General features: G+C 36.7%; 1 protein-coding gene across 1 annotated transcript; it reads left to right on the top strand.

The window, feature by feature from the left end:
* Positions 1-10,690: 10,690 nt before the first annotated feature.
* Positions 10,691-11,545, top strand: LOC308678762 (olfactory receptor 14A16-like; the record flags this gene model as incomplete). Its single annotated transcript, XM_081345994.1, has 1 exon — positions 10,691-11,545. One exon carries the CDS (start codon positions 10,691-10,693, stop codon positions 11,543-11,545), a length of 855 nt encoding a protein of 284 aa, XP_081202120.1.

Here is an 11,545-nt window from a genome sequence, read left to right as displayed (position 1 = left end):
TGCTGATATATATGAATAATAAATACAGACGTACCTTGGAAGTTAGAAGGAAAGAACTGGAGAATGAAATTAGGCAAAAAGAAAAGGCCCTAATTTTGAACCCATTGGATGTGAAGATTAAGGAGGTTATTAACCTATTAAGAGGACAATTTGATAAGTTGATGGCTGATCAAGTGGCAACCAATTTACGGTTTGCTAGGCATAATACTTTTTCCAATGCTAATAAGCCAAGTAGATGGCTAGCTTATAGGTTAAGGAAAAAGCAAAGGGCTTCTAATATAGATAAAATTGAATACAAGGGAAAGGTGGTGTTTCAACAGGATCTTATTAAGCAAGCCTTTGTGGATTTTTATTCTAAATTATACGCTAAGGAGAAGATTAATGAAAAAGATATTGATGTATATTTGAAGAATGCTAGCATCCCGGTTCTTACGCAAGCACAAAAGGAGGAGATTAATCAATTGATAACAGAAGAAGAAATTCTTATTGCAATTAAGGAATTGAAGGTGGATAAAGTGCCAGGCACGGATGGCTTGACTGCGGCTTACTACAAAAATTTACAATTGGAGCTGATAAAGCCGTTAAAGGAACTGTTCCAGACAATTCAGAGAGGGGGAAAGGTGCCTCCGTCTTGGAGAACTGCTTTTATTTCTTTTTTTTATTTATTTAAAAAGTTTTACAATACATTTTGACTTTAATCCCCCCCTCCCCCACCCCCACCCAACCCTCCCTATCCCTCTCCCCCATTCCCTCTTCCCCCCCGACTTCCCAGAGCTAAATACAGGGTATAAAATCAAAAAACAAACATAAGCACCCCTATGTTATCAGCAATAAACTATTAATTCTATCTCCCTCTAGCTCATGTAAAATGAATACAAACAATATTAATATTACAAATAAAGTAAAAAAGAAAAAGAGGAAAACAGAAAAAGAGCTTTACTCAGAATAGATTTTCTTAATCCCAGTCCTTATTCATATTAATCCCAAAAAAAAGAAAAAAAAACTTTCACCTACTATTTACATTCTCCAACCTTTCTCTAATTTCCAAACAAACTCTCAGTTACGCGCCAAAAGCGCCTATCTCTATTAACCTAATAATCTCCAACCAAACTAAACCATGATCAAGAATAATTCTTGCATGTATCACACCAAATGTCTCGCAATTCCAAATCATCCTTGAGTTCAAATAAAAAGAGTAAAAAAAAAAAGGTTTAAACAGTCTGTAAGACAACTTGTTGTTAATTAAGAGCTTGGATACCCATTCTTAGTTCAACACACACTTCCAGTCCATAACCCTAACATACTTCTCCAACAAGCAAATAACATCAATCTTAAATTATGTTAAATATTAAAAAAAAAAATCTTTCTCCTCTATGATAAATTTAATCCATTGACATTCTAATTTAAAAATTTAATCACCAATCTTAACGCCCCAAAGCTTTTGGAGCATGTCTGTCATGACCCCCAAAACTTCTTTGGACCGCGCCCCTCCCACAGCTTCACTGCAAGTACACTCTGGAGATTCCACAACTCTCTGCTGGTCCCGCTCTTGCTCCCATCCCGCTCCCCCCAGGGCGGCACGCGTCATCCTCTGGCCTCCTGCAACATCCGACGAAACTGCATCTTGATCCCCTCCAACACCACCGTCCTCCATCTGTCTATCCGCAACATCCCGAAGCCTTCCCTCGCCGTATCCCTTTACAGCTTCCAAAAATGACAGGGGGGTTGCTTTTAACACACCGCTATAAAAATCACGTGCCTGGGCCACAGCAACCAGACGACGTCTTTCACCCTCATGCGTCACCACCAGTCCAACTGGAATCTCCCATCCAAACTCAATACCACATCTCTTAAGTTCCTGTACAAGAAATGCAAAATCCTTCCCTCTCCTCAAAATCTTCGGAGGAATCTCCCTCAAAACCAAGACTTCCCGCTCAGCCACCACCAACTCAGCATCATAAGCAGCTTGAATAACCTCATCTCCAATTACTCTCCTTGCAAAATAGACCACCACATCTCTGGGCAACCTCCTCTGTCCCGCAATCCACGAATTCACACGAAAAATTTTGTCCATATTTCCCTCAATTTCAGACGCTGGCCGGCCCAACACCCCCTCCAGAGCCCCAGAAATCAGCCGCTCCAAATCTTCTTCACAATTCTCCTTCAAACCCCCGATTCCAATAGCACACTGCATCTGATGACACTGAACAAGGCTCAACTCTCCGTCCACTCCATCCCTCATATTTTCATCTTCCAATACCTTTGCTTCTAATACAGAGTTCCCCTGACTGAGATCCTTCACCTCCACATCCAGCTGTTGCACACATCCAGCTACAGACTCAATCATAGACAACATGTCCACCCTCACCGCTCCAAACTTCTCCTCCATCCCCCCCTCCAATCTCTCCACCTTCTCCTCCATTTTCTCCTCCAGCCTTTTCAACCTCTCATCCACCATGTCAGACATCAACTGCGAATGCTTTCCAAGAGCATCTTGTAAATCCCTAAGCGTCAATGCCGGAGGAGGCGAAAGAGGAAGCAAAGCTTGCAATGAGGTCTGTTGCACCAGGGAAGACCCCGCACTCCGAAGAGCCCCAGAAGCCCTAGCCGCCATCTTCCCCCACCTTCACTTATTGCGCACTTTCACTTTAAAGCTATAAAATCCATTGAGCTAGAGAGTAAAGATAAGAGTCCACATCACCTTGACCTCCTGTACCGCTCTGCCTGCATCTTAACAATCAAAAGTATTTCCTTTTGGCAGGGGTGGTTGCTAACGCCTGGCTCTGCTCCATAAATCCCGGAGCAGGGGCGCTGCGCAGCTCGGAGCAACCCAGGCTTCGGGGGGGCTCAATCCTTCAGCCACCCAAACTCTCAGCTCAGGTGGCCCCGGAGAGCTCAACCCCTACCTGGGGCCTCACCCCCTCCTCTTCTCCCGAGGAGGGGGCTTCAAATCCATCTAAACAGCTGATCGGCACTGTTTACGATGGAAAAACACAGCTGCGGAGCGGGCAGCCCGAAAACGGCTGTCTTCGGTGTCGCGTCGCCACCGGAAGTCCTTATTTCTTTGATTCCGAAGGAAGATCAAGATGTTACTCAAGTAAAAAACTATAGACCGATATCACTTTTAAATACAGATTACAAGATATTTGCCAAGGTGTTAGCTAACAGATTGATGAGGGTTCTGCAACAGGTGATTCATGGGGATCAAACTGGGTTTATTAGTGGTAGACAAATGAAAAATAATGTGAGGCATATAGTTGATGTGGTGGAGTTTTTGGAAAGGAACAACCAGATCCCTGCAGCGCTAATTTTTCTAGATGCTGAAAAAGCTTTTGATCAATTGAATTGGTAATTTTTGATGAAAGTTTTAGATAAAATGAATTTCGGGGATAAATTTTTGCAACCAATTAGGGCATTATATCAAAAACAAACTGCCCGAATAATAGTTAACAATAGTTTGACTGAAGTATGTAATATTGAGAAGGGCACAAGACAAGGGTGTCCGTTATCACCCTTATTATTTGTTTTAACATTGGAGATATTATTGGTAAAAATACGGAATTCGGAAAGAATTAAGGGTATACAAATTAGAGATCAGGATTATAGACTGAGAGCGTTCGCAGATGATCTGGTTGTTACGGTGACCCAGCCAGAAAACTCTGTTGTGGACCTGATGGAGATAATAATGCAATATGGGAAGGTTTCTGGATTTAAAGTTAATGCACAAAAGACTAAAATTCTGGCCAAAAACATGACAGTATCGCAAAAGGCCCTTTTAGAAGGATTAACTGGATTTGAGATTGTTAAAAGGGTCAAGTATTTGGGGGTGTTTTTGTCACCTTCTAATACAAAGTTATATAAAAATAACTATGAAAAGTTATGGGGAAAAATCCAAAAAGAATTGGAGAGCTGGGAAAAATTGCAATTGTCTTTGTTGGGAAGAATTGCAGCAGTGAAAATGAATGTCCTGCCTAAATTTTTATTTTTATTTCAAATGATACCGGTCCTTAAAAAAGACTCTAATTTGGAAGAATGGCAACGGGGTATCAATAAATTTGTCTGGGCAGGGAAAAGACCACGAGTTAAACTTAAGATTATGCAGGACACTCGTGAAAGAGGTGGTCTTAAAATGCCTAATCTTAAATTATATTATGAAGCTGCTGCGTTATCAGGAATAAGTGATTGGATTAATTTGACACAAGAGAGATCATTAAATCTTGAGGGCCATGACTTGTTATTTGGCTGGCATGCATATTTGTTGTATGATAAGAAGGTAGATAATGTGTTTAAAGTGCATATTTTAAGACAGGCATTGTTGAGAGTTTGGAAGAAGTACAGACATAAGCTACATTACAAGATGCCGTTGTGGGCAATTCCAAAACACGCAATAGAAAACATAAATGTTGGCTTCAAACATGATGTGACTACGTATAAGGAGATTTTAAGCTTGGAAAGAAATGTCTGGTGTTTAAAGCCATACAACCTCTTGCGAGATGAGAAGATTGTTCAAACTTGGTTTCAATATACTCAGTTACGGGCCAGGTGGAAAGAAGATCAGAAAATTGGTTTTGCAATGACTGATGAAAATTTGATAAAGCAAATTAGAAATCAGGGTCCAGCACATATTAAACGGATATATCTTGCATTGATAGAAATTGACTCAGAAACAGAACTTGTTAAAGATTGTATGATAAAATGGGCCCAGAATATCCAAGAAGTTATTACAATGGACACGTGGGAAAAGATATGGGTGAGGAATGTAAAATTCACACAAGCCCAAAACCTAAGAGAGAACTTTTATAAAATGTTTTATAGATGGCATTTAGATCCTAAAAAGCTTGCAAGTATGTATCCGAATTATCAGCCAAAATGTTGGAGGTGTGGTGGTGAAGATGCAACATATTTTCATATATGGTGGACCTGCAAAAAGGTTAAGGCGTTTTGGATAAAAATTTGGTGGAATATGTAGAAGATCTTCAAGCAAAGGATAAAGTTTTGTCCGCAATTGTTTTTGTTGGGCATAACTACAGATGCTACTGTTGTGGACACTAAGTTGATGTTGAATTTAATTACAGCAGCAAGACTTTTAATAGGTCAATATTGGAAGAAGGAGGAACTGCCGACTATAGAAGAATGGACTTTAAAGGTTTCTGACCTGGCGGAAATGGCAAAGATCTCGGCCTACTTGAAAGATCACTCGCAAGAACGTTATATTATGGAGTGGAAAAAATGGATTGATTATATCCAGAACAAATATGGGACTAAAAAGTTTCATTTAGCATTTGAATAAGTCTTCCTTTCTTTTTTCTTTTCTTTTTCTTTTTACATGTAATATTATTATTGCTTGTAGTTATCTTATATGAGCTAGAGAGCGATAGATTTAATAGTTTATTGTTGTTAGCATATGGATGTTTATGATTGTTCTTTGTTTTTATACCTTGTACTTAGCTCTGGGAAGTCGGGGGGGAGGGGGAAATGGGGGGGAGGGATAGGGAGGGTTAGTTAGGGGTGGGGGAGGGGGGATTGCTAAAGATAAAATGTACTGTAAAACTTTTCAATAAAAAAATGAGCTAAGGAAATGATAGTAAAATGTGATTTAATGAGACTGAATGTTTTTTTTCTGTGCAAAAATTCATAAAAATGCTGTATCAAAGCTGTTTGAAAATGCTTAGAATATTTATTTTTATTATTCTTCAAGGAAGACTTACATTGGTATTTGGTAAATTGTTATAATTTTAGGAAATTCATGTGATATGTTAACCACCCATACTGTATCTTACAGGCATATATAAATAAAAAGAAACATAACTATTCATTGTACATTTAGTATGCATTTTGACATTTTTCTTCCCTTATTACAACCGAGTTAATGGTTAAATGGTCTTAAAAATCCCTACAGTCTAGTGATCAAATGTATCTGTAAAATACTGTCATAGGGAAAATATTCTGTAAAAAAATCATGACTTAGAAAGTCTGCTTTCTGGTCTTCCTCCTGAGAGAGGAAGTCATAACAGGAAAAAGTCATGAAGATGGAGTCCTAATAGGCCATCTCTACATGACAAGACCAGATGGACAGATATGATTTTCACTACTGTATACATTGCTAAAGGTATCCTAGTGCTACACAATAAAGGGAATTAAAAATTATTGATATTTCTATTGAATTCAAAAACCTACTGGTAACGATGTGGAGACTTCAGAATAAATGCTCTTCTTATTTGATGTGGGGATGGCCCATCAGGATTCTAGCTGCCACCTTAAGGTGCAAACTATTTATGAGTGCCTGAGATTTATAATACAAGTCATCTGGACCTGCCCTGAATGGCTACAAGATAATGCCTTTGCAACTTAAAGTCTTTGTACCATCTTCTTATATATTTAGAAAAGTAATGCTGTTGGTTTGAATAAGCTGCTGGCAAAAGAAATGGTTTCTCAGGCCAGAATACCTACCCATATTGGAGAAGCAGACATTTTGTTAACATCATTGTTGGTACACTAGCAGAAGCATTTCTGTTTATTGGGATTTCAGGCAGAGTTATGGTTTCATGGGATGATATAATGATATCCTGAAAAACATAATGTCCTAGCTTTGTAGTTAATCTAATTTTTGGTAAAATCAAATGTTTTGGTAAAAAATCAAATGTGAAAATTTAGCAAAAGCATTTCAGTTTATTGGGGTTTCATTGTTCTCTTCATGCAGAGTTAAGGTTTTGTGGGATGATGTAATGGTATCCTGAAAAACAAAATGTCCTAGCTTTGTAGTTAATCTAATTTTTGTTTTGAAAATAGTGCTATAGAAGTTGTACAGACTTCCGGTTTGACATTGCAGCCACCACGGACGCTGGAAGGCGAGATCCATCTTCCATGTTCCGGAAGTGCTAAGGGACCCTGGAAAGGTCAAAAGTTGCCCTGTAGGGGGAGCAAGCAAGGAGGAGTCCCCTGCTTGATTGCAGGAGGGTGGCAGCCCTTCCGCTTGATCCAGGGCAGCCTGGATCAGGGCAGTTGGCAAGTATGTTTCTTTTCACAAAACCTGGAATAGTGCAAAGGGAAAACAATGGGGCTTATGAGTGTGAATAAGATTAGCAGGATATTATAAATTATTTATTTGTGCCCTGCATTGTAGTAGTAGAATTGAATTGTTTAAAGTATTTGTATTTAAGCAGTGGTTTCTGAACCTCTATTTAATGCATTGAGGACCTACTTCAATTTCAGATTTTAGGCAACTAGTAAATCAAAACTATAGGTTAAAATAAGTCCAACAAATTTGTAAGTATATTATGCTCAGTTAAGTGTCAGTTCTACTGGAAAGAAGTACTCAGCATTATGTTAAAATAAATAAATAAAAACAAAGCTTGAATTGAAACTGTAGTTCTTTCTACTAGATCTTTCAAGAAGATATTTTTTTTAAAAAAATGTCAGTTTATTATGATCTATTCTGTGGGACTCAATGACAAATTTGCCTCAATATTTTCTCACAATGTCAGATTGGGAAACCAACTTGGGAAATATGCAGTAATGGAAATATTAACAATGTACATCAAGAGCAAATATTTGACAAAATTTCAATAACAATGATTATTTTTATAGTACCTTATGATGATAAGTTAATCTCAGATAGTGAGCATACTGTTTTAAAAGAGTATTTTTTTACTGTAAAACATTAACCAATTTTACTATATGTTATAAATATTCTTCTCCTCCACCTCCTCATCCTCCTCTCCTCCTCCTCAAGAACATGTGGATATATTTTAGAAAGAGTAATAAATACATCAATTTAAATATTAATGCTTAGCATTTTTTATTGATTTTTAATTATTTCACAAGATGGAGGGGTCCCCTGCTTGATTGCAGGAGGGTGGTAGCCCTTCCGTTTGATCCAGGGCAGTCCTCCAAACCGGCAGGCGAAAGACCAGCCATAGTAATATGGCCCATCACTAGGCTGCAGACAACCAAAGTCAAACTTACCACCAAGCATTTCGAAAGCAACATGGATCTGATCTTCTCTTTACTTTAAATACTTTCTTTTCCTGTAAAAGCTGCCTGCAGTATCTTTCCCCCTGTGAGGAGAGAGGGAAGGCGATTTCTATCCCACCCTCTAAGAATAGCAACGACTGACCACCCAGGGAATTAAAGTACTAAAAGAACAACTTCAATCTAATTGGATTTATATGTTCCTAAAACTTGGGGATCCAAAATTTTCCTATTTTTATTGGAGACTTTTGCTTTTATCTGCAAAAAAAAGAAAAGAAAAGAAATAAAATTGGGAATAGAATTATAAAAAAATGGATTTAAAATCCTTAAACGGCATTGGTGACATCTTGTGGTGGTGTTTGGTATTACAACTTGTTATTTCCCCAAAGAGACTTGGCTTGAAGCCCAGACCTTAGATAAGACTCTTCTGACCTTGGCACCGCCTATGAGAAACTCAGTTGTAAGAGAACAGCTGGGCAGTGTAACTGGCCTACTTGAACTGTGAATGTAAACCTTTACTGACTTTCAGAGTTATATGTGGAGAATTATCTTTCTATCTCTTTATCTGAGGAATGTTGGTTATTATATGAGATGATGGACCTTGGACTATAACATCTTGCTTGACAAATGATTTCTATTATAAAGACTATTTATAAACATGTGAAAGAGATGGATGAAGACCAGGAAAAGATCCTTTCCATGTTGAAAGCAATACATGAAGCAATTCTTTCAGCTTGTGATAAAATAAGACCTAACATAAAAGATCAAGACTCCAGCTTAGATACACAAACCCTAACTTTGACTACAACCAAAGAACTAACAACACAGAAGATAACAGAAGAAGTGGAACAATCAAATATTAAGACAGAGGGCTCAACTGACCAACAAATACAGTTAATGTAAAACCCAGAAAAGAGAGTAGCAACACTGAAAATGGAAAAGAGTTTCTATATAAATCAGAAGAAATTTGAGAAAGAAGAAGAACAGATTGAATGGAAGACAAACATATTAGGGCAATCATGAGGAATTGGAATAATAGGGAGACAACTTAATGAATACAAATGGGCTAGTCCTTCCCAAAAAGTAGCAATTAAATGGTCTCCTTTATTTCAAATAACATATATAATAATAGAGGGAAATCTATTTGATGATTTAAAAGCACTAATACGGAAGCTTGGTTGACAAAGGAAGAAAGCCAGAATAAGGCTGAAAAAAATTGGGGTTTTGATTTATTAGAGGGGATTTCATATTATTAATTAAAGGTTTAAAGGGAGAAGTTGAGATAAAGGGAATTTTGGTCATTAGATTTAAACTATTTGGAAATTAGTTGAAAATAAGGATTTTATCTGTTTAATATTTAAAAATTAGACCTAAAAATATTATGAATATGTTTGATTTATTGATTAACACAGGAAATATATATAATGGTTTTGATTTATTAAAGGGGATATTGTATTATTAAGTAGATGATTTAATATGTTGGGAAATAGATAACTTTTAGGAAATAGCACAAGATTATATTCAAATAGATAAAATGTGCATTTTGGATATTAGATTTTGTTATGAATTGAGATAAGAGAAATCTTGGTTGCCTAAAGCCTGAAAATTATAAATATTAAAGGTTAAATTGGAATATTGATGGGAAACTAAAAATTTGGTAAAAATAATAACAGGATATGGATTATTTATGAAGATTGAATGTAAAAAATAATTAAGATACATTATAAGCTAAAATTTATTGATAAATGTAATTATGATGTTTTTACTGAATTGATATAATAAGAACAGTATTAGCTGAAATGTAAGACAGTAAATATTAAGGGAAAAAGAGAGGAAATATTTGATGTTGTAACTTGAGATTTGTACTAAAGATTTTGTTATTGAACTATTGATTAACCCAGCCACCACATTGCTTTTTAAATAAAAAATGTAAAATTGGAAAATTAATAAAATATTATATACAAAAAAGTTGTACAGAATAGGTTAATTTAGAGTACTGTTAATAAAAAATATAACTAAATTAATAAGAACTTCAGTTTTATAAGATTTGCCAAAATTTCATGGGTGCTAAAGCTTTATTTGAAAACTCTTGGTTAAAAAAATGTAATATTTTTGTTAAGGCCATTTCCCTGTCCATACTGCAACTGCTCATGGGCCCCCTTTGTTTCTTCCCCTTCACTCAAATCTAGTTTTCACAGCCATTTTATCTTTGAACCAATATAAGGTGATAGAAATCACCTTGTGCCATTATTATGGCAATCTGAAAGTCATTATACAGCACGTCCTTTGGGTTAAAGTCAACTTAAACAAAACTACAAGTTCCTTCTCATGTAACTTTTTATCACAAAAGTTGCATAGTTAATATGTCTTTTGGTAAAACTTTTTAAAAATTGACTGAACAAAACAAAATCTCTTGTGGCCTAATTAATACAATTTGAAGGCTATTTTAATAGCTGTTGTTTAGACTAAAGTCAAAGTCAACTTTAGTTTGAGCTCCATTGTCAAATGCATAATTTCATTCAGTACTGATCAACTGAGAAATGAACTCCTGGGGAATAGCTACAGACTTTCCATGGATGAAAATTGTTCCCATCTCTTTAGCACTACCAGGTCTGAGAAAATGATATTCATAGTGTTCCAGCCCATGTCAATCCTGGTGCATTGAAAAGGAATCTGATCTTTCAGTTCTTTTCACAGACTGCAAAGAGAAAATAGCACTATGGAAAATCAATCAAGAGTTGGTGAATTCCTTCTGCGTGGATTCCCTGACACTAAGGAGCTAAGAATAGTACATATCACCACTTTTTTATTAATTTATTTGGTGGCACTCATTGAGAATCTCATTATTATCACTGTCATTCTTCACAGTCATCAACTTCACTCACCCATGTATTTTTTTCTAGCCAACCTATCTTTCCAAGATCTTGGTTCCATCTCTGTCACAGTTCCTAAATCATTATTGAATTCTTTGATGAACACTGAAGCTATTTCTTACTCTGGATGTCTCTGTCAAGTTTTCCTCTTTGTTTTCTTTGTAACATCTCATCTCCTCCTTCTTGGTGTCATGGCATATGATCGTTATGTAGCCATCTGCAACCCACTACATTATGAGATGATGATGAACAAAAAAGTCTGTGTCCAAATGGCAACCAATGCATGGATGGGTGGCCTTTTCTACTCTGCTCTTTATACTGGAAATTTATTCACAATGGAGTTCTGTTCCAGAGTCATCAATCAATTCTTCTGTGATATTCCTCAATTACTCCAGATCTCCTGCTCTGATTCATACTTCACCAAATTCTGGACTCTCATCTTTGGTTCTTGTTTAGGATTCATTCAGTTTGCTGTAATTGCTTATTCTTACGTGCAGATCTTCAGAGAGGTTTTTAGAATCCCATCCTCCCAAGGAAAACAAAAGGCCTTGTCTACTTGCTTACCCCATCTCACAGTCATTTGTTTGTTTGCGGTAAGTGGTACCCTTGCTTATTTCAGCCCAACATCTGCCACCTCTTCAGCCTTATATCCATTTATTTTACTGTGTGGTACCACCACTCTTAAACCCACTAGTTTATAG

Source organism: Vipera berus (genome assembly GCF_964194415.1).
Source record: "Vipera berus genome assembly, chromosome: Z".
Classification (NCBI taxonomy): domain Eukaryota; kingdom Metazoa; phylum Chordata; class Lepidosauria; order Squamata; family Viperidae; genus Vipera; species Vipera berus.
The sequence above is the reverse complement of the archived record's forward strand: the minus strand, read 5'-3'. Positions and strand labels throughout refer to the sequence as shown.